This window comes from Baudoinia panamericana, assembly GCF_000338955.1.
Source record: "Baudoinia panamericana UAMH 10762 unplaced genomic scaffold BAUCOscaffold_2, whole genome shotgun sequence".
NCBI lineage: Eukaryota > Fungi > Ascomycota > Dothideomycetes > Mycosphaerellales > Teratosphaeriaceae > Baudoinia > Baudoinia panamericana.
This window is the reverse complement of record NW_006911258.1, coordinates 1240285-1267575: the sequence shown is the minus strand read 5'-3', so window position 1 is coordinate 1267575 and position 27291 is coordinate 1240285. Positions and strand designations below refer to the sequence as shown.

The 27291-nt window shown below is 55.2% G+C and overlaps 15 protein-coding genes across 15 annotated transcripts; 6 read left to right on the top strand and 9 right to left on the bottom strand.

Annotated features, from left to right (window-relative positions):
- Positions 1–97: 97 nt before the first annotated feature.
- On the bottom strand, positions 98–915 carry BAUCODRAFT_145322 (uncharacterized protein; the record flags this gene model as incomplete). Its single annotated transcript, XM_007675240.1, has 2 exons — positions 98–659; positions 827–915. 2 exons carry the CDS (start codon positions 913–915, stop codon positions 98–100), a joined length of 651 nt encoding a protein of 216 aa, XP_007673430.1.
- A 596-nt stretch (positions 916–1511) lies between these two features.
- BAUCODRAFT_359251 (uncharacterized protein) lies at positions 1512–4855 on the top strand. The gene is made up of 2 exons (XM_007675239.1): positions 1512–2135; positions 2187–4855. Exons 1-2 carry the CDS (start codon positions 2001–2003, stop codon positions 4737–4739), a joined length of 2688 nt encoding a protein of 895 aa, XP_007673429.1. The 5' UTR covers positions 1512–2000; the 3' UTR covers positions 4740–4855.
- BAUCODRAFT_359274 (uncharacterized protein) lies at positions 4856–6382 on the bottom strand. The gene is made up of 2 exons (XM_007675238.1): positions 5989–6382; positions 4856–5936 (listed from the first exon to the last, which is right to left on the bottom strand). The coding sequence occupies exons 1-2, from the start codon at positions 6227–6229 to the stop codon at positions 4972–4974; spliced, it is 1206 nt and encodes a 401-aa protein (XP_007673428.1). The 5' UTR covers positions 6230–6382; the 3' UTR covers positions 4856–4971.
- A 1095-nt stretch (positions 6383–7477) lies between these two features.
- Positions 7478–8899, bottom strand: BAUCODRAFT_64112 (uncharacterized protein; the record flags this gene model as incomplete). The annotated part of the gene is made up of 1 exon (XM_007674944.1): positions 7478–8899. A coding segment is annotated over one exon (1422 nt), but the record flags the coding sequence as incomplete, so codon positions are not given.
- Positions 8900–9151: 252 nt separating this feature from the next.
- BAUCODRAFT_30429 (uncharacterized protein) lies at positions 9152–10329 on the top strand. Its single transcript, XM_007674839.1, has 2 exons — positions 9152–9401; positions 9453–10329. The coding sequence occupies exons 1-2, from the start codon at positions 9191–9193 to the stop codon at positions 10100–10102; spliced, it is 861 nt and encodes a 286-aa protein (XP_007673029.1). The 5' UTR covers positions 9152–9190; the 3' UTR covers positions 10103–10329.
- BAUCODRAFT_30424 (uncharacterized protein) lies at positions 10272–12026 on the bottom strand. The gene is made up of 2 exons (XM_007674838.1): positions 10651–12026; positions 10272–10585 (listed from the first exon to the last, which is right to left on the bottom strand). The coding sequence occupies exons 1-2, from the start codon at positions 11931–11933 to the stop codon at positions 10573–10575; spliced, it is 1296 nt and encodes a 431-aa protein (XP_007673028.1). The 5' UTR covers positions 11934–12026; the 3' UTR covers positions 10272–10572.
- Positions 12027–13117: 1091 nt separating this feature from the next.
- On the top strand, positions 13118–15251 carry BAUCODRAFT_128665 (uncharacterized protein; the record flags this gene model as incomplete). Its single annotated transcript, XM_007675237.1, has 1 exon — positions 13118–15251. Exon 1 carries the CDS (start codon positions 13149–13151, stop codon positions 15249–15251), a length of 2103 nt encoding a protein of 700 aa, XP_007673427.1. The 5' UTR covers positions 13118–13148.
- A 408-nt stretch (positions 15252–15659) lies between these two features.
- Positions 15660–16950, bottom strand: BAUCODRAFT_358674 (uncharacterized protein). Its single transcript, XM_007675236.1, has 3 exons — positions 16861–16950; positions 15733–16798; positions 15660–15661 (listed from the first exon to the last, which is right to left on the bottom strand). The coding sequence occupies exon 2, from the start codon at positions 16746–16748 to the stop codon at positions 16140–16142; it is 609 nt and encodes a 202-aa protein (XP_007673426.1). The 5' UTR covers positions 16749–16798; positions 16861–16950; the 3' UTR covers positions 15660–15661; positions 15733–16139.
- On the bottom strand, positions 16920–18377 carry BAUCODRAFT_358227 (uncharacterized protein). The gene is made up of 2 exons (XM_007675235.1): positions 18214–18377; positions 16920–18161 (listed from the first exon to the last, which is right to left on the bottom strand). The coding sequence occupies exons 1-2, from the start codon at positions 18242–18244 to the stop codon at positions 17092–17094; spliced, it is 1101 nt and encodes a 366-aa protein (XP_007673425.1). The 5' UTR covers positions 18245–18377; the 3' UTR covers positions 16920–17091.
- Position 18378: 1 nt separating this feature from the next.
- Positions 18379–21447, top strand: BAUCODRAFT_358554 (uncharacterized protein). Its single transcript, XM_007675234.1, has one exon. It carries the CDS (start codon positions 18447–18449, stop codon positions 21345–21347), a length of 2901 nt encoding a protein of 966 aa, XP_007673424.1. The 5' UTR covers positions 18379–18446; the 3' UTR covers positions 21348–21447.
- On the bottom strand, positions 21408–22865 carry BAUCODRAFT_358985 (uncharacterized protein). The gene is made up of 3 exons (XM_007675233.1): positions 22658–22865; positions 22374–22586; positions 21408–22312 (listed from the first exon to the last, which is right to left on the bottom strand). Exons 2-3 carry the CDS (start codon positions 22433–22435, stop codon positions 21469–21471), a joined length of 906 nt encoding a protein of 301 aa, XP_007673423.1. The 5' UTR covers positions 22436–22586; positions 22658–22865; the 3' UTR covers positions 21408–21468.
- A 33-nt stretch (positions 22866–22898) lies between these two features.
- On the top strand, positions 22899–23114 carry BAUCODRAFT_119570 (uncharacterized protein; the record flags this gene model as incomplete). Its single annotated transcript, XM_007675232.1, has 1 exon — positions 22899–23114. The coding sequence occupies one exon, from the start codon at positions 22899–22901 to the stop codon at positions 23112–23114; it is 216 nt and encodes a 71-aa protein (XP_007673422.1).
- Positions 23115–23345: 231 nt separating this feature from the next.
- BAUCODRAFT_358224 (uncharacterized protein) lies at positions 23346–24465 on the bottom strand. Its single transcript, XM_007675231.1, has 2 exons — positions 24126–24465; positions 23346–24070 (listed from the first exon to the last, which is right to left on the bottom strand). The coding sequence occupies exons 1-2, from the start codon at positions 24372–24374 to the stop codon at positions 23669–23671; spliced, it is 651 nt and encodes a 216-aa protein (XP_007673421.1). The 5' UTR covers positions 24375–24465; the 3' UTR covers positions 23346–23668.
- Positions 24466–24556: 91 nt separating this feature from the next.
- Positions 24557–25366, bottom strand: BAUCODRAFT_119543 (uncharacterized protein; the record flags this gene model as incomplete). The annotated part of the gene is made up of 2 exons (XM_007675230.1): positions 24557–25182; positions 25234–25366. 2 exons carry the CDS (start codon positions 25364–25366, stop codon positions 24557–24559), a joined length of 759 nt encoding a protein of 252 aa, XP_007673420.1.
- Positions 25367–25678: 312 nt separating this feature from the next.
- On the top strand, positions 25679–26970 carry BAUCODRAFT_358325 (uncharacterized protein). Its single transcript, XM_007675229.1, has one exon. The coding sequence runs from the start codon at positions 25921–25923 to the stop codon at positions 26782–26784; it is 864 nt and encodes a 287-aa protein (XP_007673419.1). The 5' UTR covers positions 25679–25920; the 3' UTR covers positions 26785–26970.
- Positions 26971–27291: the final 321 nt, after the last annotated feature.

The following is a 27291-nucleotide window of genomic DNA, read 5'->3' as shown; positions in this document are numbered from 1 at the left end:
CCAGCATTGCAGCAGAGTCAAGGCGTCGGCGTCGTGTCAGAATCTCCGCGAAAGAGGCGCGGACATTGCAGTCATCTGCCCTAATTCTACATGTTCCTTAGCCATCCGGTGGCGGGAGCATAACCACGTACTCGCGCTCGCTGTCTCCAAAAGCTACAACATCGCCGTCAACAAGCTCAACGAAGCGGCTGGTGGCAATCTTCTTCCCGTTCAGTTTCGTCCCATTAGCACTCTCAAGATCGAGAATGTAGGGTTTGACTTTGCTGCTCTTGTCACCGTATTCGTTGGTCGTGCTAATGTGTCTGAATTGTATCACAGCATGCTGTTTGGAGATGCTCGGATGTTCGAGTAGCAAGTCTGTCACTTTCTGATCTCGGCCCACGAGCCAGACGCTCCGTAGGTGTAAATGGATGGTGTCGAGCAAGTCTTTCTTCTTGAAAACATACATGCGCCACTGCTGCTTCGGCTTTCGTGCCTCGGGCGGCTCATGGTATTTGAGCACTGTTGTGGTACCGGCCACGGTGTTTGCCTCTCTTGCCAGGAGACCGGTGGGCTTGAAGTTCGGCTTTTGCTTCACTGGCGCAGGCGCTGCGCCTGGGATCTCCTCGGTGCTGTTGCCCTTGAAAGCGTCGACTTGCGATGGCAAGGGAGCACGGGATCTACCTGGTGGTGAGCGTGACCGACTGTATGATCGTCTACGTTTCCGCGATGGTGGTGAGCTTGATCTCCTTCTGTCGTGTGAACGTTCGTTTGACCGTGAGCGAGGCCTCCGCCGATACTCCCGTCTATCGGGCTTTTGCTGACGGTCGCTCCGCGAGGATACTACGGAGCGATCACGTTCGTTTCCGCGCCGACGTAGCGATTGCGCGTCCGGAGCTTCACCAACCCCCGACGCTGCTTCGCGGTGGCGAACATTGCGGGACCTCGCATGCTCACGCCTTGGTTCACGCGGTTTCTCGTAGATAGAGGAGGAGCTTGATCTCCTTCGACCGCCTTCAAAACGACCAGCTTCCGAAGGCATCCTGTAGTTCCGCAGTTACGGCCGGTACGGACAGGTCCTGGCCCCGAAGTACCTTTACTGAGACTATTTCGTGGCTGTACGGGAAGATCCTATCAGGTCTTCGGCAGAGTTGGGTGCCGAAGGTCAGATGTCGTTTCCCGGCTTAGCGGATCGAAACACCCTCACCGGTGCTGCATAAACCTCATGCGAGTAAGACGGAAGGCATAAGGCTGAGCTTCCAGAATTGAAATGATCGGGGTGATCGAGAGGCCCCAATCCCCGCCAATTGGACCGGGATAATTTGACCGCTGTGGTAGCAATGAAGACTGAGTAGATTCTGACCGCTTGCCTACTCAGATGTCACAGGTGCACAGAACTCCAATCAAAATGTCAAAGCAATCCTCTTTCATGTGTAGCTATCTCTAGAGCCACAGTGATTCCGCGTGGGGCGGCAAAGTCCGCCCTCTCGATCCATCACCGCTTCACCTCTCCGAGCGCTTCCCAAGTTGAGCCTGCCCAGGGTTTTCCGTCACGGCACCATCACGGCACTCTGGACGAAGGCAACATCTCATAGCAGCGCACTCTAATCTCGTACGTTTCAGACCACGCCAGCGCCAAATCCAGCGTGCCGGGTCCAGCAGCTTTGATCCTTAGGCCCCTGCAAGATGAAGGGTTCGCATTGTCTGATGGCACGTCTGGTGCGCCTGTTCTGACCTCTTACCGTTCCTCTACAGCCGCGTTGGTCGGATGTTCTGCCAAAGACGCATACCAAGATGAAGGAGCATCGTTTGCGTTAGCGGTTCAGCCTCAGCGCTTATATGTCCGGTGATTGACGGTCAGTTACCATTTCAGCCACATCATTGTCCACATTCGCGCTGTCAATAGGTACTCGGGTCCCTGTCAATGTTCTTGATTCATACTCGCAACTTCTCTTTGACTCTCTCTGCTACCTTCCCTGTACTTTCACGGATACCATCTCTGCTCTGGCAATGTTCGGAACATGTCGTCCAAGTTCTTTACCTGGACGAAAGGCGACCGCAAGTATGCCCCAGAAGGACATCGCTCGGCTGGTGTGGTACCCATACCCGCCGAGTGTATCAGCATCAAAGGAATGGATCTCGAACAAGGAGCAAAGGTACGGTCAGGGCAACATTGAAGCATAATGGGCATACTGACGTGCTCGAAGGATATTGGCAGGTCCCGGCGCGAAGCAATACCACCGTCCTTCGATTTAGAGTCAATGTCGCCATTGCAGCATGCACCTGTGCACAACGAGTCTATCGCGCTACATGATGCTGCCGTGCAATCCGCGACAAGTCTCATGGCGGTCATGAACGACATGCTTCGCTCACCACACATATCCGCACATCTGTCAGCGCAGCGTGGTAACGGCCTTACGCCGATGTATGGAAGACCGAGATCACATACAGCACCATCTACACCTCTCGTCGAGGCACCATCTGTGGGACCGGTCGAACTACCCGGCTCTCTCCTTGCAAGCAAGCGCTCGATACTCTCGCTACACCAGTCAATAGACGGCACTGCCACCAAACCGGTCGTCCAGTCTCCGGTTCAAACTGCACTAGGTACGAGCATTGTGAGGCCCCGGAGCAGTCCGCAAGAGGCAACTTACAGCCTGCCACATGTTCCCGTTCGTAGTAGCGACGGGTTTCCACTTCAGACCTCCCTGTATCCATCTGCGCAGCTGTCACCTCGATCTCAAAGTAGCAGCCCGCAACGGTTCTCGAGAAAGTTCGGTAACGCGACGCTTCCAATAGCTGGCGATGATCTCTTTGAAACTCGCCATGTTGGAGAAACGATGCAGGCCGCAAAACGCCCCTCGCTGTATGCTGTCTCGTCACGGCTCTCTCAGCGCTCGAGTGTTGGAACAGGAAGCAACTCCTCTAGAGTCGGCAGCAGCTCGGCCGTACCGCAGCTGACAACATCTGTAACGAAACAGTCTTGTTCGCAATGCTCGAATTTACAGCAGCAAGATGTTGAACGGGCACTGCTTGAGCACATAACCATCATGCGATCAACGCACGAAGCTCACCTCCATAGCTTACGTGAAGCACACCTAAGGGAGCTCGAGTCCAGCCGCTCGTACATAGAGTTCTTGGAAAGCCGACATGGGCTCAGTGATCTGCGTCAGGGAGTCAGCAAGCGAGAGCTGTCTCTCGATACCTCGCATGTGCGAGTCATGAGTGACGAGATGCATAGTGCAGGAGCTTCAGCGACTACTCAACGATCATCCAGCTCACTCGAAAGTCAGAAGCGAGCGTCGCAAGAAGCAGTCGCGGAGGCAGAGGCGCTGAAGCGTAAGTTAAGCCTTGTGAGGAAGGCGCAAGCAGAGTCCGGTGAGGTACGTCGGGAACGCGACCATCTCCGCGATACGGTGGAGACAAGCGACCGTCGCATCATCCAACTCAAAGACATCATGCGGAAGTCCAAGGAGCAGGAAAAGACGCTTCGAAACACTGTTGCGGACCTCGAGGGCCGCCTCGCCGCTGCGAATATTGAGCGAACCGATGTCCTCGAAGGCTTTCACGAGGCCTCGCAGCAGATACTCAAACTTAGCGCAAGCGAACAGTCACTCAGGCAAGAAGTCCAGGATCTGCGCAGCCGGCTCATCCACGCCAATGGTCGGCATGCTTCTGACACGACACTTGCACTACCGGAGAAGAACAGCCAATGCCGTCCCAGGCACATTCGTACCAAGTCGGATGTCGGTGGGATTGCTGGCAACCAAGATCCGATCCTGCAGCAGAATCTGGAGTTGCGACGACTTCTGGCGGAGGCGAAAGGCAAGATCAGTCGCTTAGAGCAGATGCCACCAGTGTTACAGACAGATGCGGATGCCGCAAGAATGACACAGCTTCAAGCGTCATTGCGCGATCACAAGCATATGCTCGCCGTAGCACGAGCTGATTCAGAGCGATATAATGGTCTTCTACACAGCGAGTTGCGCCGACAGAGTCGCTTCGCAGCTCAGCACATTCAAGCTGCAACGCCGAAGGTTGAAGGTAATGCGTTGTTGGACGCCACCGAGAAGGCCAAGATCGTTTCCCAGTCTACAAGGACAGCTAACCTTGAGCAAGATATGCAGTCATTAGGACGGGAAGTTGAGTACTGCCTAAAGGAAATAGTGCTTTACAAGCTGGACGTTAGAGGCTATAGGAAGGATCTCAAGAAAGCGCAGGCGACAATCGCAAAGCTTCAGGCTGTACAGAGTGCAAGACCGCCCACGCCGGACGGTGACAGCGCATCCAGCGTCCATAGTAGCGGGAGTGCTGATCCGGAACGGCCAGCCGCACAAGATGGCGATGCGCTATCAGGCCTCGGGATTGCGCTTAAAGAAGGTCCAGATACAGCCCAGAGAACGGTTGCTTCCGCCACTGCTGCAGCGTTGAGATCCAAAACACCACCCCTAACGTTTACAGTCGGCAGCCCACCACACCGACCCAGGACACCCATGGGCGTGCACAAGAAGCTTCCAAAGCCGCCGTCTGCGCGTACGCCAAGCCCGTTGCCAGAAACAGAGCCTGCTACTGTGAAGCTACAAAGAGGCGCAACTCTTCGTTCACTGTCCGAGTCCATTATTTCCTCTTACGCCAAGCGTAACACGCCTGAACTGGACATCGGTGTAACACATTCGGCAGTCAGACAAGAGGACATACAAGCACGGCCATCGGGCTCTCACCCGCCCATGCCGGCAATGTCCGCAGCGCCGACTGATTGATACAATATCTAATGAAAGTTTGGCGTCATGTGTGTTTCAAGTCACTACACTAACGTGATGATAAGGAGACTGGAATATGGCAATATATAGCCGACATTAATAGATATAACGATGCTACTGCGACAGACGCTCAACGCCGCGCTTCTTACGTGCAGTTCGTGATCGTTCGTCATAGCGTCGTGCAGGCCATGATGTAAGTTAGTAGCCAGTGTACTACGGCGCTGAATCTCTATCACTTCCAGAAAAACCGGAACAGTCCGAACCCTTTCCTTCTCGGAGGAGAACTGCCCGCTTGATTGACGGGCCAACCATTGCCCTCAGCTTCGTGGTTCATCACGCTCATGGCGTCAAAGTCAAACGGTGTCGGCCATTTGTGCAACGGGATCTCGCCAAGCTTGGTGCCTTCTGATGTTATCGAGTAGTAAGTCGGCGTCGGCTTACGGCTCCGTTGATAGATCTCGGTAAGCGGTAGGCTGGGTAATGGTGGGACATCCAGCTCGCCAGGTGTTGGCTTGTATGCAGATCGAGCGTCGAGCTGGGAGGTGGACTTCGTGGACCGTAGAGCTTCCGATTGCTGTGGCACTGGAGACCCTCGGACTGGAGCAGCGGATCGCATGTGTCGAGGCTTTGGGACATCAGGCATCGAGTTCCAATGAGTAGCATGTGGGCGGGCGGCCCTGGCATCTGACGTGCAGATCGTCTCATACGGTGGTGGAGAGGGTGAAGGTGTGCTGCTGCCGCTTGCCATTGACTCTGCCTTTGATGACGTTCGACTAGAGCCAGCTCGTTTCCGACGCTCTGCTGGCTTTACAAGAGCAATTTGCGACGGCTTCGAAGAGTTTTCGATCGTGATGCGGGCAATGGTCGGTCGGTGGAGTTTGTTCGACTTCACAGGCTGCGCTGGCCGGCTATCCTGTCTTTTGTCGCCTGCAGAGTCGGCCCTTGACCTGGTCTGCCAAGCAATCTGCGGCAGTGGGAGGCTGGAGTAGCTAAGTGCTGCTGGCCTTGACTGTAAGATCCGCCTATACAGTTGCTGCAAGGCACGGCAGGTGTCGATGCGCGAGCGCTCGGATAGGCTGGTGAGCGAGTGGTAGTCCACTTTGACGCTCTTTCTGTCCTGCAGAAAGGAGGTGATGATGCCCACTAGGCCTGTGTTCATGTTGAGCAGGATCTCGGCCAGCGAAGTATGTGCAATAGCTAGCACTATTGTCAGTAGTGAAACATATCCGATAACGCGAGGTCGACACACCATCACCGAAAACGAACTGATCCCCAGCGGCTTGGACACTCTTCTGATACTCTCGTCCAATGTCTTCCGGGCCTTGCCTGAGCGATTTGCCAAGTCGAAGCTCATTCTCTTCAAGCTTTGCCACGTTCTTCGTCCGCTTCCCCCGTCTCCGCTTTTCCTTGAGCTGTCTGAACAAGTCAAGGCTGTTCGAAAACGAGGCTACGATTGACAGCACACAGCTGGACACATTAGAGTGAGCCATGCCAACAAGACCAGCCTGTCTTGGCCCCAAGTACCGGCGATGGACTACTGCTGCTTGCTTGTGAGCAGAAGATACGATACAGTCTTACAAAGTGGAACGAGGAGGCAATGCGTTGTCCCGAGGCGTATATGTGAGTTTGAGAACATGCAGCCACGATAGTAACTGTGCTATTGCGACGCCGCATGTACGGCCGGCCTAGGCTCGCTCGGAAAGGGCAGCCTTCGAACCAGATAGGCGCCTTACTTCCCCACGATATCCCGAACCGCTTTTGGATCGTTCTGTCATTTGATGGACCTGCATAGGTCCGATGCAGGGTGGCAAAGCTATAAGAAGCAAGCCCATTGGGCGAGGACGTGCCAAACTGAGACGGAGACTGTTCCTGAAGCGGGGCCGTCTGCCCAACCTTCGAACAGGACCTACAAGGGAGCAAAGATCGTGCGCCCCATCAGTCTCCACTGATCCACGTGGTTATAAGAGGAATGTAGTCGATGGGACAGCCGTTGTTTTGGCGTCATGATTTGGTGGCGAGAGATGATCGATGCAGGCATCAGACGCTATAGACCGCGTTAGAATTAGCAGGCAGTCTGTGCACGAATAAGGAAGGGCCTTAATGTCACGTGCGCTCGTGTCAATTGTCGTGACCGATACGTGCAGAATGCCAGTCTGAGGAGGTCGTGACGAAAGTCTTGTGGAAAGGTTGACCTCGTTCTATTGTGTTGCCCCAAACAGTCCACATAGCATGACGGCTCCGCCAATTACCCATGCCGGCCACCACACACTGCACACTACGAAGGCAGTGTAGACACCTTGAGCGACCACTCCTTTAGCCATCTCAGCCAGTAACCAGGCCATGTCCTTGCCAAGATGGTGACTCAGCGCGTAGAGGACGGCCGGGGGTGAGATTGCAACGTAAAGTATCGCGGCAGGCGTGGCAATGGCGATCATTCTGGCAGCGCGGCCTCCGGGATCTCTTGTGTGTTGCTTCGCCTCTGAGAAGATACTACCAATTATATGAGTGAAGTTGATTGGCGAAGCCATGAGGCCGATCACAAACGCAAGACTAAAGTTTAGCGTGGCAAGTGTTGAGAGTGCCGCGCCGAAGAGGAGCAGGGAGAACGATTGCAAGAGCTGGAGTTGCTGAAGAGAAGCACGGAAGCCGAAGGTGAGACCGGTAGCAAGTGCAACAGGAAGTAGCACGCTCAACCCACTCAGGATCCAGAAAGCGAGTGTGAGGTACTACACGTCTTGTCAGCTGGAGCAATATTCGCAGCAAATGATAGGGTAGGGTACCGAGTTCGTAAGATTAGCAACAATATAGACCGGCACGAAACTCACAAGGTAAACGCTGGGCACCACAACTGCAGGCAGCAGCATCTTCCTTTCTGTCGGCTCGGTTACCGCTATTGGGACCAGAGCAACGTCGCCACCCTGCTTCACGACCTCTAGCGTAGTCCCTTCGCGCTTCTCATCGGTACTGGCAGCTCTTGCGCGATCGCCGGCTGGAGAACGTCCGCTTTGAACCCACAGAGCAAGCGCCGTGAGCGTGAAGCTCCCTGCGATAACCATTGCTGCCGGCAGGTAGTTTCCAATGCTGACAAAGCGATTTGAGTGTAAGAGTATGTAGAAGAAGAAAGACTGGTGCAGGTGCTCCAAAAGGTTGTTGATGCTTCGAAACACACTCTCCGTGGTTCGGCCTAGACTCATCTCGTCGTGCCAACCGTCACCGATCGTTTTGAGAGTGATAGCGTCAATGTGGTACGGCATAAAGGCTGAATGTGGGCCGGTAGCATGACCAGCGGCCTGTGTGACGAGGCCTTTAGCGAGGGTGATCAGACGGTCTTTGTAACTGTCCGTGTGCGAGATCATGCCGTGAATGCTGCAGCCAATGCCCATCTGTCCACTAGCCACCTGCACTGCTGTGTTCAGGAGATCCAGATTCGGTAGTGCACCGTTTATTCCATCGTAGAGCACATCTAGCTTCTCAAATCGTTGACCCCAGGGTCCTGCTGGGTAGTCGAGGGCCACTGCTGCCTGGAGTGCCCCAGCTCTGATAGGTAGACTGCTGATGTTATGAGGGCGAGTTGATTCTCCTGCTGCATGATGGTACGCTGACACCCAAGCTTCAGGTCCGTATACGCTGTCTGACGGTATGAGAATGATGATATCTTTGCTCCAAATGGACCAGCGTTGGAAGTAGCGGGCCAGAGTCAGTGCCAACGCGACACCGGAATGGTTGATCTCGCCCTCAAAGTTCCTCCAAGCTGCAATGAGCACCATAGCCTCAGTAGCATCTGCTCGCGGGCCTTGTAGTAGACCGTAGACATTCGTGCCTGTAATGTGCTCGCCGGCGACCGTGAACTGAAACGGCTGCTGTGCTGGTTTCAGACCCACCTCTCGCAGTATATGCTCCAGCGCGTTGAGCCTGTCCTGCTCATCCCAGTGCGCAAGCTGATAGATCTCTTGCCGGAACGCGCGGAAGACATTATGTTCGCTCCCACCGAAGTACGTGTGGACTTGGCCGGGTAGAATAGCATTTTCGGAAACGTACGTCCCGCGCGAGTACTCGTTGAGGGGCAGAATGAAGAGCCATGCCACGCCGACAATGATGCATAGTGCGGAGAGGTAGGGTGGAAGTTTAAGGAGGATTGGCGAGTTGCGCAGGAGAAGCAGGCGGGCGGCTGTCGAGACTCAAATCAGTCGACGCTTCCTGATTGCTTGGAGGGTGTTGGTCCATACAAAGGCCCATTGTCGGTCTTTTGCGGTGTCATGCAGCTACTTTTCGCTGCCCACTGTGCATCGAAGACGCTGGACTGGATGATGACCATGCGGATGGTGCATGCGTGCGGCTCTGGTTGATTGAGTGACTTTCGGCAGGAGACAACATTCAGCCGCTTGCGTCAGGCGTTCCTGGCACGCGAGCAATTCGAACACATTTGCTGGACCACCCACCTTGAACGATCGATGTCGCTGTCAGAGGGAGGAAGTGAGAGGCCGATGGCCACTTCGTCCGCGATACCTGACGCCCGCAGAATACGAAGCTACTTCTTGCGACTGCCACTTGCGACAAGAGCGGTGCTCTTCCTGCTCACGGCCTTTTATGTGGCGCACCTGTTTGCGCCTGCGCTCACACACTGGGGAGCTTTGATACCTCAGGAGATACGCTTGGACACATGTATGTACCGTCTGCAAGGTCAAGGGAGAGATGACTGACACCGACTACAAGTATACCGGCTCAACACATACCCTTTCCTCCACCGTAACATCCTGCATTTCGCACTCAACTGCTTCGCCCTACTGCCTCTGCTCGAGCGTTTCGAGGCTGAACACGGCACTGTCGTGACGTTCATCCTCTTCACTGGTATGTTTGGGACACTGCCAGGTAGCCTCTATACGCTGCTCGAGCGATACGTTTTCCACCTAAACGGTGCCGCTGTAGGAGCAAGTGTATGGGTGTTTCTCTTGTTGGCCAACGAGGCAGTGAAGACATACAGATCCAACCCCTACTTCGAACTTGCAGGCGTCAAGATTCCCACGTGGACGACGCCGATTTTCTTCATCCTGGTGATCAACTTCCTCGTGCCGCACACGAGCTTCCTCGGCCACATGTGCGGCGCGGCAGTCGGTTATCTGTGGGGGCTGGGATATATCAGGTTCCTGGCGCCGCCTGATTGGGTGCTGAAGTTCATCGAAGGCAAGCTCAACCTACTTGGACGGCTGCCACACTACGTCAGTGTCGACCAGAAGACATACGGCAGGTATGGCGTCCTTCCTTCGACTGGGAACGCGCGTGTCGGGCCTGGTAGAGGACCACTCGGTGCGACCAACGGCGTGGCGCTGGGTCCGGTTGGAAGCACGCAGAGACTGGGACCTTGAGGTACCATCTCTTGCGCCACAACGGGTTACGACTCAAAGATGTATTAGACAAGTTCAACCTTTATCGTTGCGGGAGATCCGAGCACCAGATTTGGCTGGTAGCGATATTTCAACCTCCAGCCCCTGCTGGCGCAGATGCAAGTTGCTCTGTGCGATCGAGAGGATCTCGGAACCCGTAAGCTCTGCAAAGCGCGCAATGACATCGTCTGCTCAGCAGTATGTGGCAGTTACGGTATGTCTGACGCAAAGCGAATGCAGTGAGTGGCAACGCTAACGATACCGTGTGGTAGATGCAGGTAGCCAGTGAAGCTCCCTCCACGTCACGGGCTGCACGAGAAGCTTGTGGCACCTTCCAACGCGCTAGGCAAAGAAGCAGTCGGTGCATTATGACTTGATGACCTGTGGCACTTCTCGGCAGGTGTTGGTCATGGCTTCGTGATATAAGGCTGAAAGGGTTAAACGCAATGCGGCTAGGTAGCCCTCCTACATGAGAGTGTTAGCGGCATGCTCAATCTGGCCACGCTGGCTAGCAGTAATATGAGACTTACCATCTTCGACCTCCACTCTTCCGCCACAGGTGCACCGCTTCGATTGCGTAAGTCTTCGCGCTCAAATGCCGGCCGCCATCCACGCCACGACCGTCAGCCTCAAGTATCAGAGTCTCGATGACCTTTTCCTTCTCTACCTCCCGCCACAAGCCCCGAGCCAGCTCGCCCATGCCGTCTCCGGCCCCTGCAGTATCGACACCAGGCTCGCCAGCATTACCGAACTCGCCTTTTCCAAGACGGTACAGTAAACGTCCTAGCGTCTGAAAAGCGATGCACCTCTGCGCTGCATAGCTCGACCGCGACAGATGAGCCAGCTCGGCGATAGTGTAACCCGCCGCATCCGGCGCATCACCGTGATGATGCAGTCCAGCCGTTACTGGAACGATAGATGCAGTCTTCGGTGCAAGTAGCTCGCCAGTGAAAGAGAAGCGGAGGTCCTTCGCATTGAGTGCTGCAGCTAGTGGGTTGTAGCTGCTGCTTATACCTTCAACGGGGCGCATCCAGTCCAACTTGTCTGGGTCTGCTGGTAGCGATGGAAAGTATTTCTGGTGTAGGTCATCTAGGAATGACACCGAAGACGGATCCAGTTCTGGCGGTTGCGGCGGTCGAGGGAAGTGTATGCTGTCAGTATTGAGTGGCTCCGCTGTTGGCGCCTCGACTTCATTTTCGTCCGCAATCACATTGGCAAGGTCCTCTGACGGTTCGGAGAATCTCACCGACTTTTTTGCAACGTTGTCGGGCACTTTGCTTTGTGACGAAGTCGAAGCAGCCTGTGCAGTCACGTCGCCCTCATTACTGCCACTGTCGATATTCGACCGTTTGAGCAAGCGTTCGATGAAGGCAGGGCTGAGACTGCTAAGTAGCTCTTCGCGCTCTTCTCGAATTTGCTCTGGCGACATGGCTGCCAGCTGTTGCCGGTTTTCGTCGTCTATACGGCGCTTTTCCTCCTCGACCCACGATTGCGGCTTTGAGACCTCGCCACTGCCCGGTGGAGGCGCCGTCGGCGTGGTCAGGTCAACGGACGCAAGGCCAGGATTGATTGCCGCAGGCTGTGGATTGCTTCGTAAGCCAGCATGATGCTTCTTGAACCTGCTGTCGACGGACCGCTTTTGATGCCCTGGAAAGCCCGTGGCGCTCCTCCGGGTTGGAGCAGACGGCGGCTTCGCCGCTGTCGGTTGGCGCTCGAGAACATCGCCTACGAAGGGTGCAACAATGGGTACATCTACTTGAGCATCTGCAGCATCATCCTCAAGGTCGAGTTCAAATCTTTGCCCTCTAATCATGCTTGTGTTTGAGAGTTGCGAAGCTGTGTTTCAGACTTCTTCTGGAATCTGCAACAGGTGCATTAGCTTGGTCAGAGATTAAGGTTCGTGGCGGTAGCGGTCCGAGTCTAGCGCGCTCTTGAAATGCTATGCTATTCTGATCCGCTACAACATTTCTTTTATACATCGCTCAGGATGCAGAAGGATTGTTGAGTGATAATCGGAAATTGTATGAGTCCGAGCTGCTCGTACCACGGATGTGTAGAGTATGCCGTGGCGGGTGCTGTGGTGCAAGAGGCGCGAACACCTAAGCTCGCGAATAGCATTCGGCTGCAATTCACTATAGGCTGGAAAGGGTCCGCACTTGGTATGCCGACGACAGATTGCCCTGTGGGTGCCCGAGGGTATGGTAATTTATGCATGGATCCTCTCTGCGAATGCACTACGGGTACTGTACTGTATAGTGTTGTATACTACGAGCAGCGTGCGAGCGTAGATGGATCCCGCCCCCCGCCAGCCCTATCAAGCGTGCATGCCCGGGGTCCGCTAGCGAGACGCAGCCGCCGTAAAAGTTAGGCAACGTCACGGACGGGCGATGAACCAAACAGCAATCAGTCATGCACTCTTCTCACAGGCGGGGCTCTTGCTGGCTCGGGCCTGTGAAGGCAGGAGGGATGGCAGATTGGGGGAGTTGCCGGTGCCCGGCTTTGGTTAGTTGAGTTGTCTCATCGACAGCTTTCGTTCCCGTGCTGCCCGTGGCCGCCGCGCTGGCTTTCTGCTGCGCTCCTGTGCTCTTTTCATATGACTTTCTTGCCGCCCACTTTTGTGTGTATTCTTCATTCCCTACAACTTCCTGCACCTCTTCATGCTAATAGCCGAAGTGTTTTGCATCAAAAGAAGCGTTCCAGCCATCGATCATCCACTTCTTCCACCGTCACCGAGTGCAGCAAGACCTTTACAACACGATCATCACATCAATGGACTCATCTCGTCATTCGCGCACGCTCGTTTGAAGGATATTGTCGCCGTCGTGCCTTTTACGCAGTACTTGAACGTTTGGAGCGAGAGTTGACGTTCGAGCCTCCACCGGATTGGCTGGATCACCTCGAAATGCTGATTTCCGCCTAGCGATTGTTATAAGCCATAGAATACGGCTACCTTACATCAACACTGCGGGTATATACTGCTGGTACCTCTTCATCACCGGCTTGGCGTGTTCTCTCGTTGTTATACGGGATGAACATGCCGCCAGGCTTCGACAGGCTGCAGATGGACGGCGGGGCGGCTTCTGATCGATCGCCTTCGACCCTTTCCTCGCCGCCCAGCACCCCGCAAAATCACGACACTATTCGCGTTGCGCACCCTGCTCCTTCGCATGCTGGTCCGCTTTCTGGAGAAGGTGTAGCATATTCGGCGGGAGTATCCGCACATGCATCAAATGTCTCGAACACCGGCACACATGCACACAATGGCCAAGCACTTCAGCCTGCTGCTGCTCTGAACAATGGTAGTACTTCGGAAAAGCCTAAGAGGCAGCGCAAGAAGAAAGAAGTCGGCCCTGACGGAAAGCCTGTCGACGATGGCAAGCCGAAGGAGAGGAAGCCTCGCAAGCCTAGGGAGCCGAAGGACAAAACTGCTTCCAACGCTTCGCCTGCAACCGGCCCCCGCAAGAAGCAGAAGCTCGACGACAAGATCACACATGACATCGTCGCTTCTTCGCGCCAGCCGACCCTTACGGAGATGGTCAACGGCTTTCAACAGCCTAATCCACCCGTGAACACTCCGTCGATACCGCCGCAAATACAACATAGGACGAGCCTGCCACCACCCTTATCAAATCCTCCCACAACACGACCAACTTCAAGCGGCCAGAACTATGATCCAGTGCGCGGCTACGACCCCGTGCGTGCTGCTACGATGGAAGCAGCGCAGCAGCAACAGCGGCAAGCGCATCGAAACGCCAGCATTTCGAACGGCCCACCATTGACGCATCTGTCTTCAACCATGAACCGTGCGTCAGCATCGCCCTCGATTGCGAGCCTGATCGACCCGCCTTCAGCCAACTTCCTCTCGACAGCCCAGCTTCCACCGACCTACTCGCCACAAACAAACATGCAGCAACCGCCACCCTTTGTCCCGTCACAACCACAATCACCTACTCCGAAGTATCTCCCGCCTGCTGTTGCACCTTCGTTTTCACATCCTGCAAAGCCAAGGTCTCCGCCTCCACCTTCTCCACCAATGGTGCAAGCCGCAGTGCCTGCCAGCTTAGATGGCGCGATGGATGTCGATCTCGTCTGTGATGTCACAAAGCCGGAGGTTGAGGAGGTGAAGGTGGCGCCCTCCAAATCATCATCATCAGCGCCAACACCGAAAGCGGCGCGGCCAACGCCGCCTCCCGCACCCAAAGGAACTGGTAGCGGCCTCCTGTCGAAGTCCAATTTGTTCGGTGGTCCATCCGAAGGCGACACGACGGAGTCTCCAGGCGTCACCATCGATTTTCGCATCACGCTTGATACAAAAGGAGGCAATACCATCAACATAGCACAGGAGATTGCGAAACGATATGGCCACGACGCTCTAAATCCACGCGCGGCAGCGCACCGTGACCAAATGCGCAAATTGCTATCAGCCTCAAACCAGCAAGATGGCGGGAGCGCTGACGATATGTCGGTGGATCTTGTGTCTGAAGCGGGCGATGACAGCAATGTGGAGATGGGTGGCATGGACGACGAGAAAAGCGGCACTGGCGCCGACAAGCCGGTCAGGAAGCGAAGGAAGAAGATCGAGGAATACGACAAGGAAGATGACTTCATTGACGATACGGAGCTTGCATGGCAAGAGCAAGCCGCCGTGGCCAAGGATGGCTTCTTCGTGTACTCCGGACCTTTGGTTCCGGAAGGCACGACAGCGAACGTGGAGTCTGCTGCACCATCTGGTCGTGGCAGGGGCCGAGGTCGTGGGTCTCGTGGCGGTAGAGCCGCAGGCGCGGCAGCAGGGACGACGCATGCTAGTCTCGCAGCCGAGAAGGCCAACAAAGATGCTGCTGCTTCACCGGTCGGGCAAGCTAAGAGAGCCCGCGCGCGTCGCGCGACCGGTGCGCCCAGGAAGCCGCGGGCTACCAAGGCTGTGGTAGAGGCTGACAGGGAGATGAAGAAGACTGAACTGGAAGAAAGACGGATGCGCCAGCAACAGCAGACTCCACTGCAGAATATGCCACCGAGAGCAGGCGGACTCAATGGTGCCTCAATGCCGTTGCTGCCGATAGCATCGTCTATGAGTGCATCGACAGCGACTCCGCAGCACGGTCATGGTGGGCCGCAAGGGACTCCGGCTTAGTCGGGTGCGACTCAACTGCATCGATCACGTCTACGGCAATTAGCGCCAGCACTGCACAGGCCTGGAAACGCGCCGAACTCTTTACCGCCGCTCACGTTGCCTCTGCAGCAGAGCCATGCTATGATTGATTTTGCAGCCCATTGTGCTGCGGTGGTCCAGGGTAGTGAGGCCTACCACTTGCGCCCTAACGTGAACGGAATTGCACTGGTCCGATCGCGCGAACAGAGTGGAAGAGGCCGAACAGCTGCGTCTACGATGCCAGCAACTGTCTTGACGTGGATCGAACGAGGTTTCCGACGGGAGTAAAGGAACGCTTGGGTGCGTGGCGCTGCTAGTCTAATCAAAGCTATTCTACGAATTGCCGTAAGACTACGGTAAGCGGCTGCCTCATGCAGAGGGATCTGACGAGCCTGGAAGGTAGCTTTTCATTTAGTCCGCTAGCGTTGCTCTCGCTTCCACCACGTCAATGTGGACAACATACTATAACGGTGCAAACGAGTTATTTTAGCGTATCCATCTTGTCCACAACACTGCACATCATCCTCTCTTCTGCCAACTGAGCTGCAGCGGGCGCCATAGCATTACACCAGTGTGGCGCGATCCCACCAATTCATTCACATGACCATCCTCGGTAGAAAGGCGCTTACTCGACCTCGATTGGTAGTTTCTAGAGTCTGCGTCGCAGATAGACTGATCTGTCGATGACGTCTTTGAAGAAGGCGTTGATGCGTTGGGCGTGAAGGACTGTAAGGGTGTTTGTGCCAAGGAGCATGCGTTCGAGGAGGGCTGGGTGGTTGAAAATGCGGGAGGCGGCGCAGAGGGTAGTGTATTTGTGGGTGCAGTGCTGGCGGTCGGTGGAGTTGGTGATGATGGTGTCGAAGTAACGGTTTACACGATGGCTGCGGAGGAGGGTGGCGAGGCGACAGATGAAGCCGACCGACTGTGGTGAGTTGTGGTCGCACGTTGATCCGGTGTGCTTGGTTGATCAGGGGTTTGTTGCGGAGGGAGGGTCGAAGTCGTCGCCGCGCGGTTAACATCCTCGCGCAGGATCTGCACTTGCATTTCGAGCTGCGCAATCTTCTTCTCTTCACTCCTAAGTTTGAAGCTTTCGAGCTGGATATGCAGTTGGAGCTGCTTGGTCTTTTCCTCCTCAACTGGGTCCTCTATTTGTTCAACGGCGTACGCGCCGTATTGGTTAATAGCGTCGGACAGGAGCGGGCGGACGAGGAAGATTGCGACGCAAAGCCCAAGAACCCACCACCCCCAATCGCTCGACAGTTTGGATAGGTCGCCGAGGAGGAGAAATGTAGTAGAGGGAGGTGCTAACGGGAGAGTCGGAGTAGTCGGAGTAGTCGGAGTCGGTGCAGAGGACATCGAGTAAGGCCAAGTATTGTACTCCAGTGAAGGCTCATACAGTGTCTTAGTGAAGCCTCGGATGTGTTTTGAAAGAGTTTCGCATAGTAGTTGAAGGTAGGTAGGATAGCAGGAGAGATGCATATTGTTTGCTTGATTTCGTGGCAAGATCGCTTGTTCTGTTGTAGAAGTCGCTGAGACGGAAAGTGAAGTTAGAGCTCATGAAGCTAGGAAGTGGCCACGCCAGTTTGCTGACCATTCGCACATCGCTGTGACGGCGACGTCAGCGGGTTTCAACGCCTCTCGCTTCTGGCTTCCATTGACCCTCCGCCGCAACGGAGGGCCGGTCTTGCCACCCTGGTAATGCTGCACCGACGATGTACATTTTGCGCGTCAAGGCTTTCGAGCTCTCGCTTCGGCTTCTGCAGTGTGGCCCAGCACACCTGGCATACGCATGAGGTGTCCGACAAGCAATACATTCCACTCCTCACTCATCGCCTGCCCGGAGCATCCGTCCCCCTCTGCTCCTCTCTTCACCGCCGTCTTCTTCCTCCTTCTCCTTCGGCTTCTCGAGTCTGTGGTTCTGCTGATAGTCGACGATCCCATTCTTCGCCTTGTGCAGTCTGAGTTCCTGTCCTTCTTCTCCAGCTCGTCCAAGTACACCTCCAATGACCTGCACGCATCGCAGACTGTCGTCGTTGGCCGGGATCGGGTAAGTCACCCATGTGGGATTGCAATCCGTATCCACGATGCCGATGGTGGGGATATTGTTCAGTGCACACTCGTGGAGAAGAATGTAGTTCTCGGGTAGGTTGAGACAGACAACCAAATCCGGCTTCAGCACCGCTTTCTGCAGGAGCTGGTCCTCGAAGCCTTCAACCTCTACGTCGAGGTGATCCACAACCTTCTTCCGACATTTACCAAGGATCTGCTCGCCATTGGTAATGCTGCCGGGAATCCACTTGGTGAAGAGATGGCAGCCTTTGGCCATCTTGGCGGCTTTCACGACGACTCCAACCTGACCGTCTCGCGTGCCTACGAAAAGGACAAGCCCACCACGCTCGGTCACGCCACGCACGATCTTACATGCTCGCCTTAGGTACGCTGCGGTGACGTCGAGGGAAATGATGTGGATGGGGTCTTGTTCGCCGCGCACACCGAAGATATACTTGGCATTCGCCGGATGCCAAAGCGAGGTGGAATGGCCGATGTGGCTCTGGCTGGCCATCAGTAGCTCCAGCGTGATGTCGGAGGGCTTCGGTGGGTTGGAGAGTAGCTCATGCGGCTTGTAGTGGGGGGCGAGAGCGCTGCCCAAGTCGCCGGTCACGGCTTTCTGATGGCGGAAGAACTCCCAGTCGGCCGCTACGGTGTCATCTGGTGCCACTTCGCTGCGGCTGGGCAGGTTGTTGATGGCTTGCGCTTTAGTCGCATCTGGGCCGCCTTCCACATATAGTTGGTCTTCCAGGGGGTTCGTATACGTTCGTTCGATCTGGCTGGCGTAGCATCGTCGCCATGACTGGCGGAGGGGAGTCGTTGGCCTGGGGAGTGCGCGGCGGCCTGTACGTGCAATCAGTATGCGGTCTAATTCGAGTGAGTCGCTACGCCTTACCATGCCGCAACACCAACGATCGTAATATCATCGTGTCGTGCGTGTATCTACCCACACTTACTGTACTCGTTACTCGAGCCTCTTAATTCATTCCCGCGGACGCATAATTGACTTAGTCAGCAGAACTTGCTCGGCCTCGGTGAAGCTAGCACGAAACTAAAGAGGAGGCATTGGATGGCAAGGTAGACTTGAACGAGCAGTCCTTCTTCTCCACTCAACGCCGAACACATGTTATGCGAAATGCCGCTCGAGCTGCGGCTCACTGTGCGAACGCAATCTGGATCACCGACGACGTGCTAGCCGACGCTTTCAACCGCTTTCTCCGCGTATCACGCAGCTGTCGCCGCCATGGCAGCAACATCCCCGGTCCATTGGAAGCGAGGAGGCGGCAGGCACGACGGAGGATGGGTCTGGCAGCAACAGCGGCCGCCGCTAGCCCGTCCACGATAGACTTCGGAGCGTTGTTCGGGCTGGGAGCAAAGCAGCCGGATATGAGCTACAAATGGGAGCCTCCAAGCTTGCAGTTACCGCAAGCTGGGCTTTTGATCGGACCACCCCCGTCACCTCCACAGGCGCTGAATGAGAAAAGTGCACAGTCCCAGATCCGCTCTTGCTGGCGAAGACCTGCGGAAACTGCCAAAGTGGACCCGGTTGCGGCTGCCGTAAAGGCAAGCCAGTATGCCTTCAATGGCCTGCTCGACTCATTGGCCTCGAAGACGGAAATACGCCACGTGGACATGCTCAGAATCGAGAGGTTCCTGCAAAGCTCCGCGCACGAACCGGAAGCGTGCAATTTGCTTAGGCTTGTATCATGGCTCGAGTCACGAAGCATCTCCGAGCCAGCCGCTCGGATTCTGATGGTGTGCGCAGTGGACAAGATTCAACTGCAGACTATCAGTCTTCAGGAGGTCAGTGCTGTCGTGCAGGCTGTCCTACAGTGCGGCCGTACAGATTTCCTCTGGAAAGACATCGTCCGGATTTTGGACGCGCTTACCGAGACCGACTGCCATATTGCTGTCGTTCAGCTTTCGCAGCGGCTCTCTCAATGGCTCGTCGGTGAAGCCACCACGCCTGATCATGCAGCCCTCGGTCGCTGGCTTCAGATTTTAGACAACTGCCAACACACCAAGACTTTATCCCGCAGTCACCACAGCGTATGGGGGGAGGTCTACAGCAACATTGCTGCTGGTGCATGCCCAGTCCAACTTGCAACACATTTTCGTGACATTGAGGATGAGGACTTCGCACGCATCTTATTATGCTTTTGGGTACCGCACTTAGACTCTCCTGCCGAGACTCCGGAACGTATGGATCGTCGAGATCGAATCGTCTTCAGCTTTCCGGCGAAGTGGGAGCAGCCACCACGGAACATGGAGCACTTAGTCACCGAGTACGATTCGCTTCGCGCACAACATCAACAATATCTTGCTTCACTGACTCAAGATATGTACGAGGAGTCGCCTCCCTGCGCGACCGCTCAGATGTTTGGCTTACTCTCCAAGCACAGACTCAACTACTCAGGCTTGCTTTGTGAAGCAGTGGGCGTCCACAAGGCTAACGGCGCCTCCCGGAGATTATGGGCTCTACTAAGAGACTGTCGACAACAGCGTCCGTTCGGCATATCCAGCGACGCCGCCCAGGATGCTATCGGATACTTCCTGAGTACCGGCAAGGAGCGGGATGTAGAATGTGCTTGGAGGGTGTTCTCCTTCACGCCCAGCCTGTCGGTCATGCGGTGCTATGAGCTGCCTCTGAAACTCATTCAGCATAACCTTGCCACCGCGAACAGGATTTTCGATGCACTTAAGCGCCAAGTTGCTTCGGATATGGTTCCGCCAGAGCTTCGTCAGATCCGCAAGCTCTCTCTGCTCCCCGAACACATAGAACTGGCCCAGCTGATCGCGTACGCTTGGGCTGATCAAGAGAGATTCTCCAGTCGTGTCGCTTTTCGCAGGGTGTGGGAGCTTTACCGATTTCTGCAAGACCGCGGTGCGCCGTTGTCCCCATTGATATCTCGAGCGCTGGTCAAGGCCGGTATCACACGCTACATAGTGGAGCGTAAGCCGGTACCTCTTGCGCAGGTCAGGTATATCCTGTCTGTGGTGCACCGGGTGGAAGGACCAGATGCTGCACGGAGTTTGGATAGCTTGGTGTTTGACGTGAATGACCCGTTAAGATATTTGGGCAGTCTCGGGAGGCGCAACTTGTGGGCCGATGCACCAGGTGGTCATTTCGCGAAGGCGGCAAGGTGGAGGATGAGGCTATGGATTAGGCGCAACCGGTGGCAGCATCAATCGAATATCTCTCCAACTACGGGGCGATCCAACGTAGATGCGCGCCTTCCTGCTACTCGTACGGTCTGGCCGGAGGATGCTGGCTTTAGCGACGTGGAACCGGACTCGGACGTTGAGGGCCACTGGCGGCAAGATGTGGATGAGCTCACAGTAGCTGCTGTCAATGGAATACACGAGCATGCTGATGAAGGAACTAAGCCTTTGCGGAGTGAGGCTGCCGAGCCGCTGACTTCGGCCGACTCACAGAGTCAGAAGGGTGACGAAGGCGAGGACATACCTACCACCGATAACGACGCGGACCCCATGAAAACCCCTTCTCCTGGCCACACCAAGCCGATAGGTACCGAAGAGGTACACGTTTTTACTCCATTCTCGAATATGCTTAATGGCTCTCTGAACGAGGTCACAACAAGTCCTGACGAAGCCAAAAGCGGGCTTGTTGTTGAGAAGGGCTTCTGTACAGCGTCCGACCAGACCACAACGTCCCCATCCACAGCTTCTGTGAAGGTCGACCGTGCAGTTGGAGACAGACGTACACCGACGTCCGCTTGTTTTCCCCGATCGGCATTCTATATCCACCGTCCTCTCGACGGCATCACACAGATGCGTTCAGACAAGGCTTTGGCACTCGTGAGATTGGCTCCTGTAGAGGGTGCTGACAACAGTGAAGATCTGTCACGCCGGGATGAAATTCTGATGCCCACTGTTGGGAATGAGATACGGTTTGTGCGAGAAGAGAGGGGCGTGAACGCGGCACAATGGCAGGCTGTCCGACGCCAATGGATCAAAAGAAGGCAGTATTCGGCCCGTATCATGGACCAAGCGGTCCGGAATAGATGAATGCGAGAGTGTCAATGACTGTAATTGCTAGCCTTATGATACCCACACTCACGATAGTTTAGCTGATCTAAAACTCTCATGGATAGTACCTTGACTGCAACGCTTACGCACCATTGCGTGCTTACGAGATCAGCCGCATCGTCCATTCCACTGTCGCAAACGTTCCAGCACTGACAGGCATAGCTCTCAGCAGCGTCGGACCTATTCCTCTCCAGAAGCCCATCGCGCCTTCTTGCCTCCATGTCTGCGCAAAGGCATCACGCATGGTCTTGTATCGCTGATTCGGACCAAAGCCATCAGTCTGCATCTTCGACTTGATAACATCGAATGGGTAGCTGGCGATCCAGAGTACTTCGCCCGCGAGGCCGCCGTATGCGGCGATTTTCCACGTTGGGATCTCCTTGCGGGTAATGCTGTTGCGCTTGGCGTCTGACTGCATCATGTACTCGAAGCTCAGGAACCAGCAACCATAGGCTTGTGCTTCCCGAAGCCATGTTACGGAGGTACCTCTGTATAAGCCCATGGCCACGCTCGGGCTTCGCGAAAGCTTTCGGATGCAATCAAGCGGGCCTTGGTACAGCCTGCCAGCACCGTGCGGCTGCGTTTGCATGCGGATACGTACGTGCTCTATCGGCGAGCTGAGAGGTGTATTCGCAAGGCCAGCCAATGCGCCCGCAAGGTAATATTGCCCGTAGGTTAGCGTAGAGTCCGCCCCGTGCCTTGATCGGGCATTCTGAGCTTCAAACGCACGCCGAGCGTAGTTGAAGGCACCGAATTGGACGGACACGCAGGCTCCGATCCCAATCAATGGTGTTGTGGTACCTTTGTAGAAAGCAAGTGCACCTTCATTCGCAAGAATCTTCGTCACTGCGTCCAAAGCGCCCGTGTATTGCGAGGTTGTCTGCAAGCGAACCTTGACAATATCAAACGGTTGGCCTATCAGAACTTGAGCTATGCCTCCAACCCTGTTCTATCATTAGCCATCGGCCAGCTGAATGGCAAGAACATATGCATGAGCATACGCACGCTCCAGCGAAAAGATCCTTTAGAGCCTTTGAACTCTCCTCTGCCGCCACCACCTCCGCCATGGTGGCGGTGTTTCCCGTCTCCGCCGTCAGTCGATACCAGATTCTAGCACAGTGTCTAGGTTGCTGCAGTCATGACCGTTTCCATCACATTGTGCAGCCCGCAGCCCATATCTGCTTGTGTGCGCGTGCTGTGGACCAAGCCAACGCCATACTATGAAGAGTCGTTGTCAAATATCATTGCTTCCAAAGCGGAACGACATTGGCCACGACGGCTGGTCTCACCAACATGGTTTCACTTGATGCGCGGACTTAGTATGCAGATACCGGTCGCCAGCAACGGTGAGAGATAACTTGGTTCTGCCGCTGTAACCGTAGCCTGTATTGCACTGAACGTAAAAGCTGAGTTCGAGATCATATGCGTGTTCGCACAACACCCTCGACGACATGTGGCTAACGCCAGACGTATAAAACCGCATAACGGTCGGCCGGTCTGTTCCGAAACCTGGCTATCACGACCTCAGACATGACAAGCACGAGCGCTGACCGTAGCGATGACTCGGAACGTGCTTGCTCGCTAATCATGTCGCGTGAGCGAGTTCAGAGCACTCATTGGTTCCCAACTGCCCAGATAAAGGTCCCAACGGAGCACAAGGCGAGGTTCCTCGTCATCCTCCCTCTCGAAGTCTCAATTCCAAGCTCCCATCAGTCTCGTTCGTCAGACAACTTTGCATACTATTGAGAGCAACCAAAGCCACGACAATCGACAGCACAATGTCTGCGCCTCAAACCACCACCAATGCAGGCCAGGAGGACAGTGTTGACAAGGGTGCGACTTACCAGTGAAGTCTCCCTATTGCGCTGCTAACGTTCGTAAAGCCCTCGACAAGGTCGAACAGACAGTCGGCAAGAAAGTCGGGCACCCAGTGGACACGCAAAAGATGCGTAACACGAACGAGAAGTTTGTACGTTTGTGCTTCCGTGCCTGTCGTGCTCTATTGCCGCTGACCTCCAGCATTTGTAGACCGACAAGCTGAGAAGCTGGTTCCAAGGCAAGACCGGCAAGAACGTCCCGGGCAAGATTAGCAACTGAGGGATGACCCACGATTTCATTACATGCGTCCGAGAACTGAGCAATGTGGGCATAACGCGGAGGAGGAAGTAATGGTGTGCTTGTCTTCGCGTGCTTTCAGAGATACCACCTATGCGAGGCGACTGCGGATATATTTCTCCTTGACCGCAGCCACTTGAGCCTACAGCAACAACACACCTTGATCTGACGATACCAGCTTAACATCAAAAGTCTAAGCCCAGCGACTCCTTCGTCTCCGCTACCTTGTCTTTCTCGATGAGTCCCTCGATCACCTTCCAAAGCTCAGCTCGGATCGTACTTCTTGCGCCCGCTATCTTCTGCCACTTGCGGTGCTCAAGGTTAATTTCCTCGCTTTCTTTGAGGCTAACAGGCTTGACATTACCGCTCGTCAGCTTTTCCAGGCGCCCTGCCATTTCCGCCTTTGTTTGCTCGAGCGTCGCCACGGCCGTCCGGAGCTCTGGTAGCGGTACCTGCGCTGCGCCTCCACGGAGAGTGCCGCGTAGCTCTTTCTCCTCGGCCTTGAGCGTGGTCGTCGCGTCTCGTAAACGCGCGGCCTCAGCGTCCATCTGCTGCAACTGCCCCAGTCCGGCTTCGTCCGCCTCGTCCTGTATTGCCCATGGGTTAAGGAAATTTCACAAAGCGCAACATCGTCACTCGTACCTGGATGGCATGGTAAACGACCTGTTTCCCAGCTGCGCGACCTTCGATCTCCTTCCGCTCGTGCAAGTCTTTCAGCAGCTTCGCAGCCGCTGCCTTCGTGACGCGATTCCTGAGGTTTGTGCTGATGTCGATGGCACTGTACGGGCGGTTTTGTTTGCGCAGGTATTCGAGTACGAGCTTCGCTGACTGCTCGGGAGTGAGCTTGGCCTCTTTCTCGCCGTCTTTGGCGTCCTTCTTGGTAGGTGCCATGGTTCGTTGTCACTAGAAATGTCAAGCTGCAATGATACACATGAAGACCATCGGTAGGATGAAGCGAGGTGAGGTGGAGCGCAGTGAAGAAGGCCCTCGAACACCTACCAGGGAAAGTGCGTTTCGAGCGCACCTTCCACTGTCAAAGCAGGGGCGACCGCACATCTTCTGGACGCCAAGTTTCAATCTTCGAGCTTCGGGACTACCTGCTCTAAGAACTTACACATATCCCTCATCATGGGCCCGCTGATGGAATGACCCAAGCCCTCGTACTCGTGCTCTTCCACCGCGGTCACTCCAAGCCTCTCCAAGCCTTTCAGCGTCATGGTCCACACCCGTCTCGGGACAAGCATGTCTTTCTGGCCCCGAGCGAGGAAGACCGGCACCTCTCCGTGCGTTGGCGGTAGTCCGGCTATTGCCCTCAGGTCATGTAGTCGATGCCCTTCCGCCAACGGCAGGTACCCACAGAGGCCCACAACCCCAGCCATGCGGCCGCTGTATTTCTTTGATACGAGGTCAGTTATTAGACTCAGGGCGCAACCTTGGCTGAAGCCGCCCAGCACTATGCGCTGCGGCGGGATCCCCTTGTTCACACAAGCATCGATGAGCGTCTCAATGTAGGCCATGCTTTTCAGGATTCCGTCTTCATCCTCGGGCTCATCAAGCTCAGGTCTGCTGGAAGCAAACGGGGTGAGAGGCGTCGGACGATACCATGCAGTCTGCATTGCGTCACGGTCTTCCATGGCATTCGGTATGATCCAGTTCATGTAGGATAACTTGCCATTGTTCTGAAATTGATCGGCAATATCTGCAAGCGGGTCAGCCCGTTGTAAATGCATCTTGCGGTTGGCATACCCACTCTCCAAGCCTTCCGCATCGTCGCCGAGGCCATGGATGAAGATGAATGCAGCGCCATGCGCCGGGTCTGATGTTGGCTTAATAGCTGATTTGTGGATTGGATCTTCTCTCCCAGGAACTGTTGGCAGTGTCATACGCCTCGGACGGCCTGCCATGTTCACAAGCTCTCTGTTCCTATGTGGTAAATCAATAGAGTAGGTCATGCATAGGCAGACTTGAGCAACAGGCACTGATGAGCGTCTCCTACCCTTACGAGGACACTCACGTGCCCCGCTGTACAACGCTCTCTTCGTTGCAACAGTGGAGCGACGGACTAGCGGACCTCGGTGGTCAACGAAGCTTCACTGCGCTGTGGAAGTGTCTCCGAGCGTTGTTGTCATTAAGGCAGCTTTGCAGAGCGGGTGAACGCTGCAAGGAGCTAGACAGCAACCAAGCTCACCTAGAAGCTTGCAATAAGACATTTGATAGTGCTGTTTGTCCCAGTCTTAATTGAAGCAGTAGGCTGCTCCAGCCGGCGACTTTGTGCGACGAATCTGATGTGGCGAAGAGATGGCAGCAGCCAAAGTCACTGACGCTCGCTCGGCTTCGGTTGATCAGTCGCCTTCATGTGCGAAAGTCGCGTGCCTTCATTTTACGGCAAACCGAACAACAAGACAACTTATGGATCTCTGACCCAGCCAATATCAATATGGCAACCGGTCCGCTGCGCTTTCGGACGCCTCACATCGAAGAGCTGCCAACCACACAATCGAAGCAGGCCCCCGGTTTCGCTTGGATAGCTGTCCCTTCGGCAGCCGCGGACGACCCAGCGAAGAATTGGGGGACAACGAACCGGAAGCGCCAACGAACCTCTCTCGGTGGTCAGACAGATCAGCAGAGGGAAGCTCTGAGCGCAAGGCAGAAGCGAGAGATCGAGCGGAAGATTAATGAGCTCAACAATGACAACTCAAAAGACGTTCAGATAGAGCTATCCAAGAAACACACCACCGGCGCGACCAAAGTCGGCAAGACTGCCAACACGAAAAAGATCCTCGCGTCAGGCAAGTGGTTTGCGCACTACCTCGACGACGAGGAAGCCGAAATTGCGAAGACTGGACGACGAGATGGCGATGTCGAGCCTGCAGCTTCCGCGCAACGAGCAAGCAAAACACCTATTGCGCGTCGCAACCTCAGGGAGGACAGCAGCGTAAGCGGTAGCCCTGCACCAGTCCCAGCGCCTACTCAACCGTCGCCGCTGTCACAAAACTTGCAAAGTGCTCCTTTCAGCGCCGTGACTCTGCTTCCTGCCACCGAAGACGACGACGAGGATGTGAACCCTAGTCCGCCACTACCATCAGAGGAAGAGATCGAGGCACTACTTGACCACCCTCCGTTGACCTACAATGAGGCACGTTCCGCACCCCCGCCATCGACCGCACCGCCACCGCGGCGTTTCTGCGAGACATGCGGTTACTGGGGCCGAGTGAAGTGTATGAAATGCGGCACCATGACATGTAGCGTTGCCTGCAAAGACGATCACGACCAATTCAGGTGTCTGAAGATGTACGCTTGAGCAAGGGTGTTTTTGAGCAAGGCGATGTTTTTATGAATGGCATAACCGAAGGCGTTGGTCGTGCTTAGAGATACCCGGACTATGACAACAAATCTAGGTTGCGTGTGCGCCTGCTGGGCTTCCCCCTGATCACGATACTCACAAAGGGTGTAAATTGCGAACAAGGAGAGCGTAGCATCACCATGGTTGGCTTCGCCATGGCCACGATATAACGACTTGACCGCCTGAGCCACACCTCTTCGAATACTATTGGATCGTGGCGAGCGTAGGATAGCATCACTGCTGCACAACGTGCACCACGACCGAATTATTTGATACTCGTTGCATTAACGGAACAGGCACTACGCGCCGAGAACCTCGGTTCCTCTAACATGGCAACAATTACTTCAGGGTGCCAATCACCGTTGTTCAAACGTTTTTGCTGGCCGCTTCAGCCTCGATTTATTTTCCGATGTCTAAAGCTCCCCAGACCGCCACGGCCTTCGGCAGCAGTGGAGTTGCGCTACG

Bases quoted from the DNA above. Each gene is read 5' to 3' on its own strand.
- BAUCODRAFT_359251 (XM_007675239.1), top strand. From the start codon at position 2,001: ATGTCGTCCAAGTTCTTTACCTGGACGAAAGGCGACCGCAAGTATGCC. The intron at 2,136-2,186 runs GTACGGTCAGGG...ACGTGCTCGAAG, and splicing joins ATCTCGAACAAGGAGCAAAG to GATATTGGCAGGTCCCGGCG.
- BAUCODRAFT_359274 (XM_007675238.1), bottom strand. From the start codon at position 6,229: ATGGCTCACTCTAATGTGTCCAGCTGTGTGCTGTCAATCGTAGCCTCG. The intron at 5,937-5,988 runs GTGTGTCGACCT...CAATAGTGCTAG, and splicing joins TCAGTTCGTTTTCGGTGATG to CTATTGCACATACTTCGCTG.
- BAUCODRAFT_30429 (XM_007674839.1), top strand. From the start codon at position 9,191: ATGTCGCTGTCAGAGGGAGGAAGTGAGAGGCCGATGGCCACTTCGTCC. The intron at 9,402-9,452 runs GTATGTACCGTC...ACCGACTACAAG, and splicing joins GGAGATACGCTTGGACACAT to TATACCGGCTCAACACATAC.
- BAUCODRAFT_30424 (XM_007674838.1), bottom strand. From the start codon at position 11,933: ATGATTAGAGGGCAAAGATTTGAACTCGACCTTGAGGATGATGCTGCA.
- BAUCODRAFT_358674 (XM_007675236.1), bottom strand. From the start codon at position 16,748: ATGCATCTCTCCTGCTATCCTACCTACCTTCAACTACTATGCGAAACT.
- BAUCODRAFT_358227 (XM_007675235.1), bottom strand. From the start codon at position 18,244: ATGATATTACGATCGTTGGTGTTGCGGCATG. The intron at 18,162-18,213 runs GTAAGGCGTAGC...TTGCACGTACAG, and splicing joins ATCGTTGGTGTTGCGGCATG to GCCGCCGCGCACTCCCCAGG.
- BAUCODRAFT_358554 (XM_007675234.1), top strand. From the start codon at position 18,447: ATGCGAAATGCCGCTCGAGCTGCGGCTCACTGTGCGAACGCAATCTGG.
- BAUCODRAFT_358985 (XM_007675233.1), bottom strand. From the start codon at position 22,435: ATGGCGGAGGTGGTGGCGGCAGAGGAGAGTTCAAAGGCTCTAAAGGAT. The intron at 22,313-22,373 runs GTGCGTATGCTC...ATGATAGAACAG, and splicing joins AAGGATCTTTTCGCTGGAGC to GGTTGGAGGCATAGCTCAAG.
- BAUCODRAFT_358224 (XM_007675231.1), bottom strand. From the start codon at position 24,374: ATGGCACCTACCAAGAAGGACGCCAAAGACGGCGAGAAAGAGGCCAAG. The intron at 24,071-24,125 runs GTACGAGTGACG...TGGGCAATACAG, and splicing joins TCGTTTACCATGCCATCCAG to GACGAGGCGGACGAAGCCGG.
- BAUCODRAFT_358325 (XM_007675229.1), top strand. From the start codon at position 25,921: ATGGCAACCGGTCCGCTGCGCTTTCGGACGCCTCACATCGAAGAGCTG.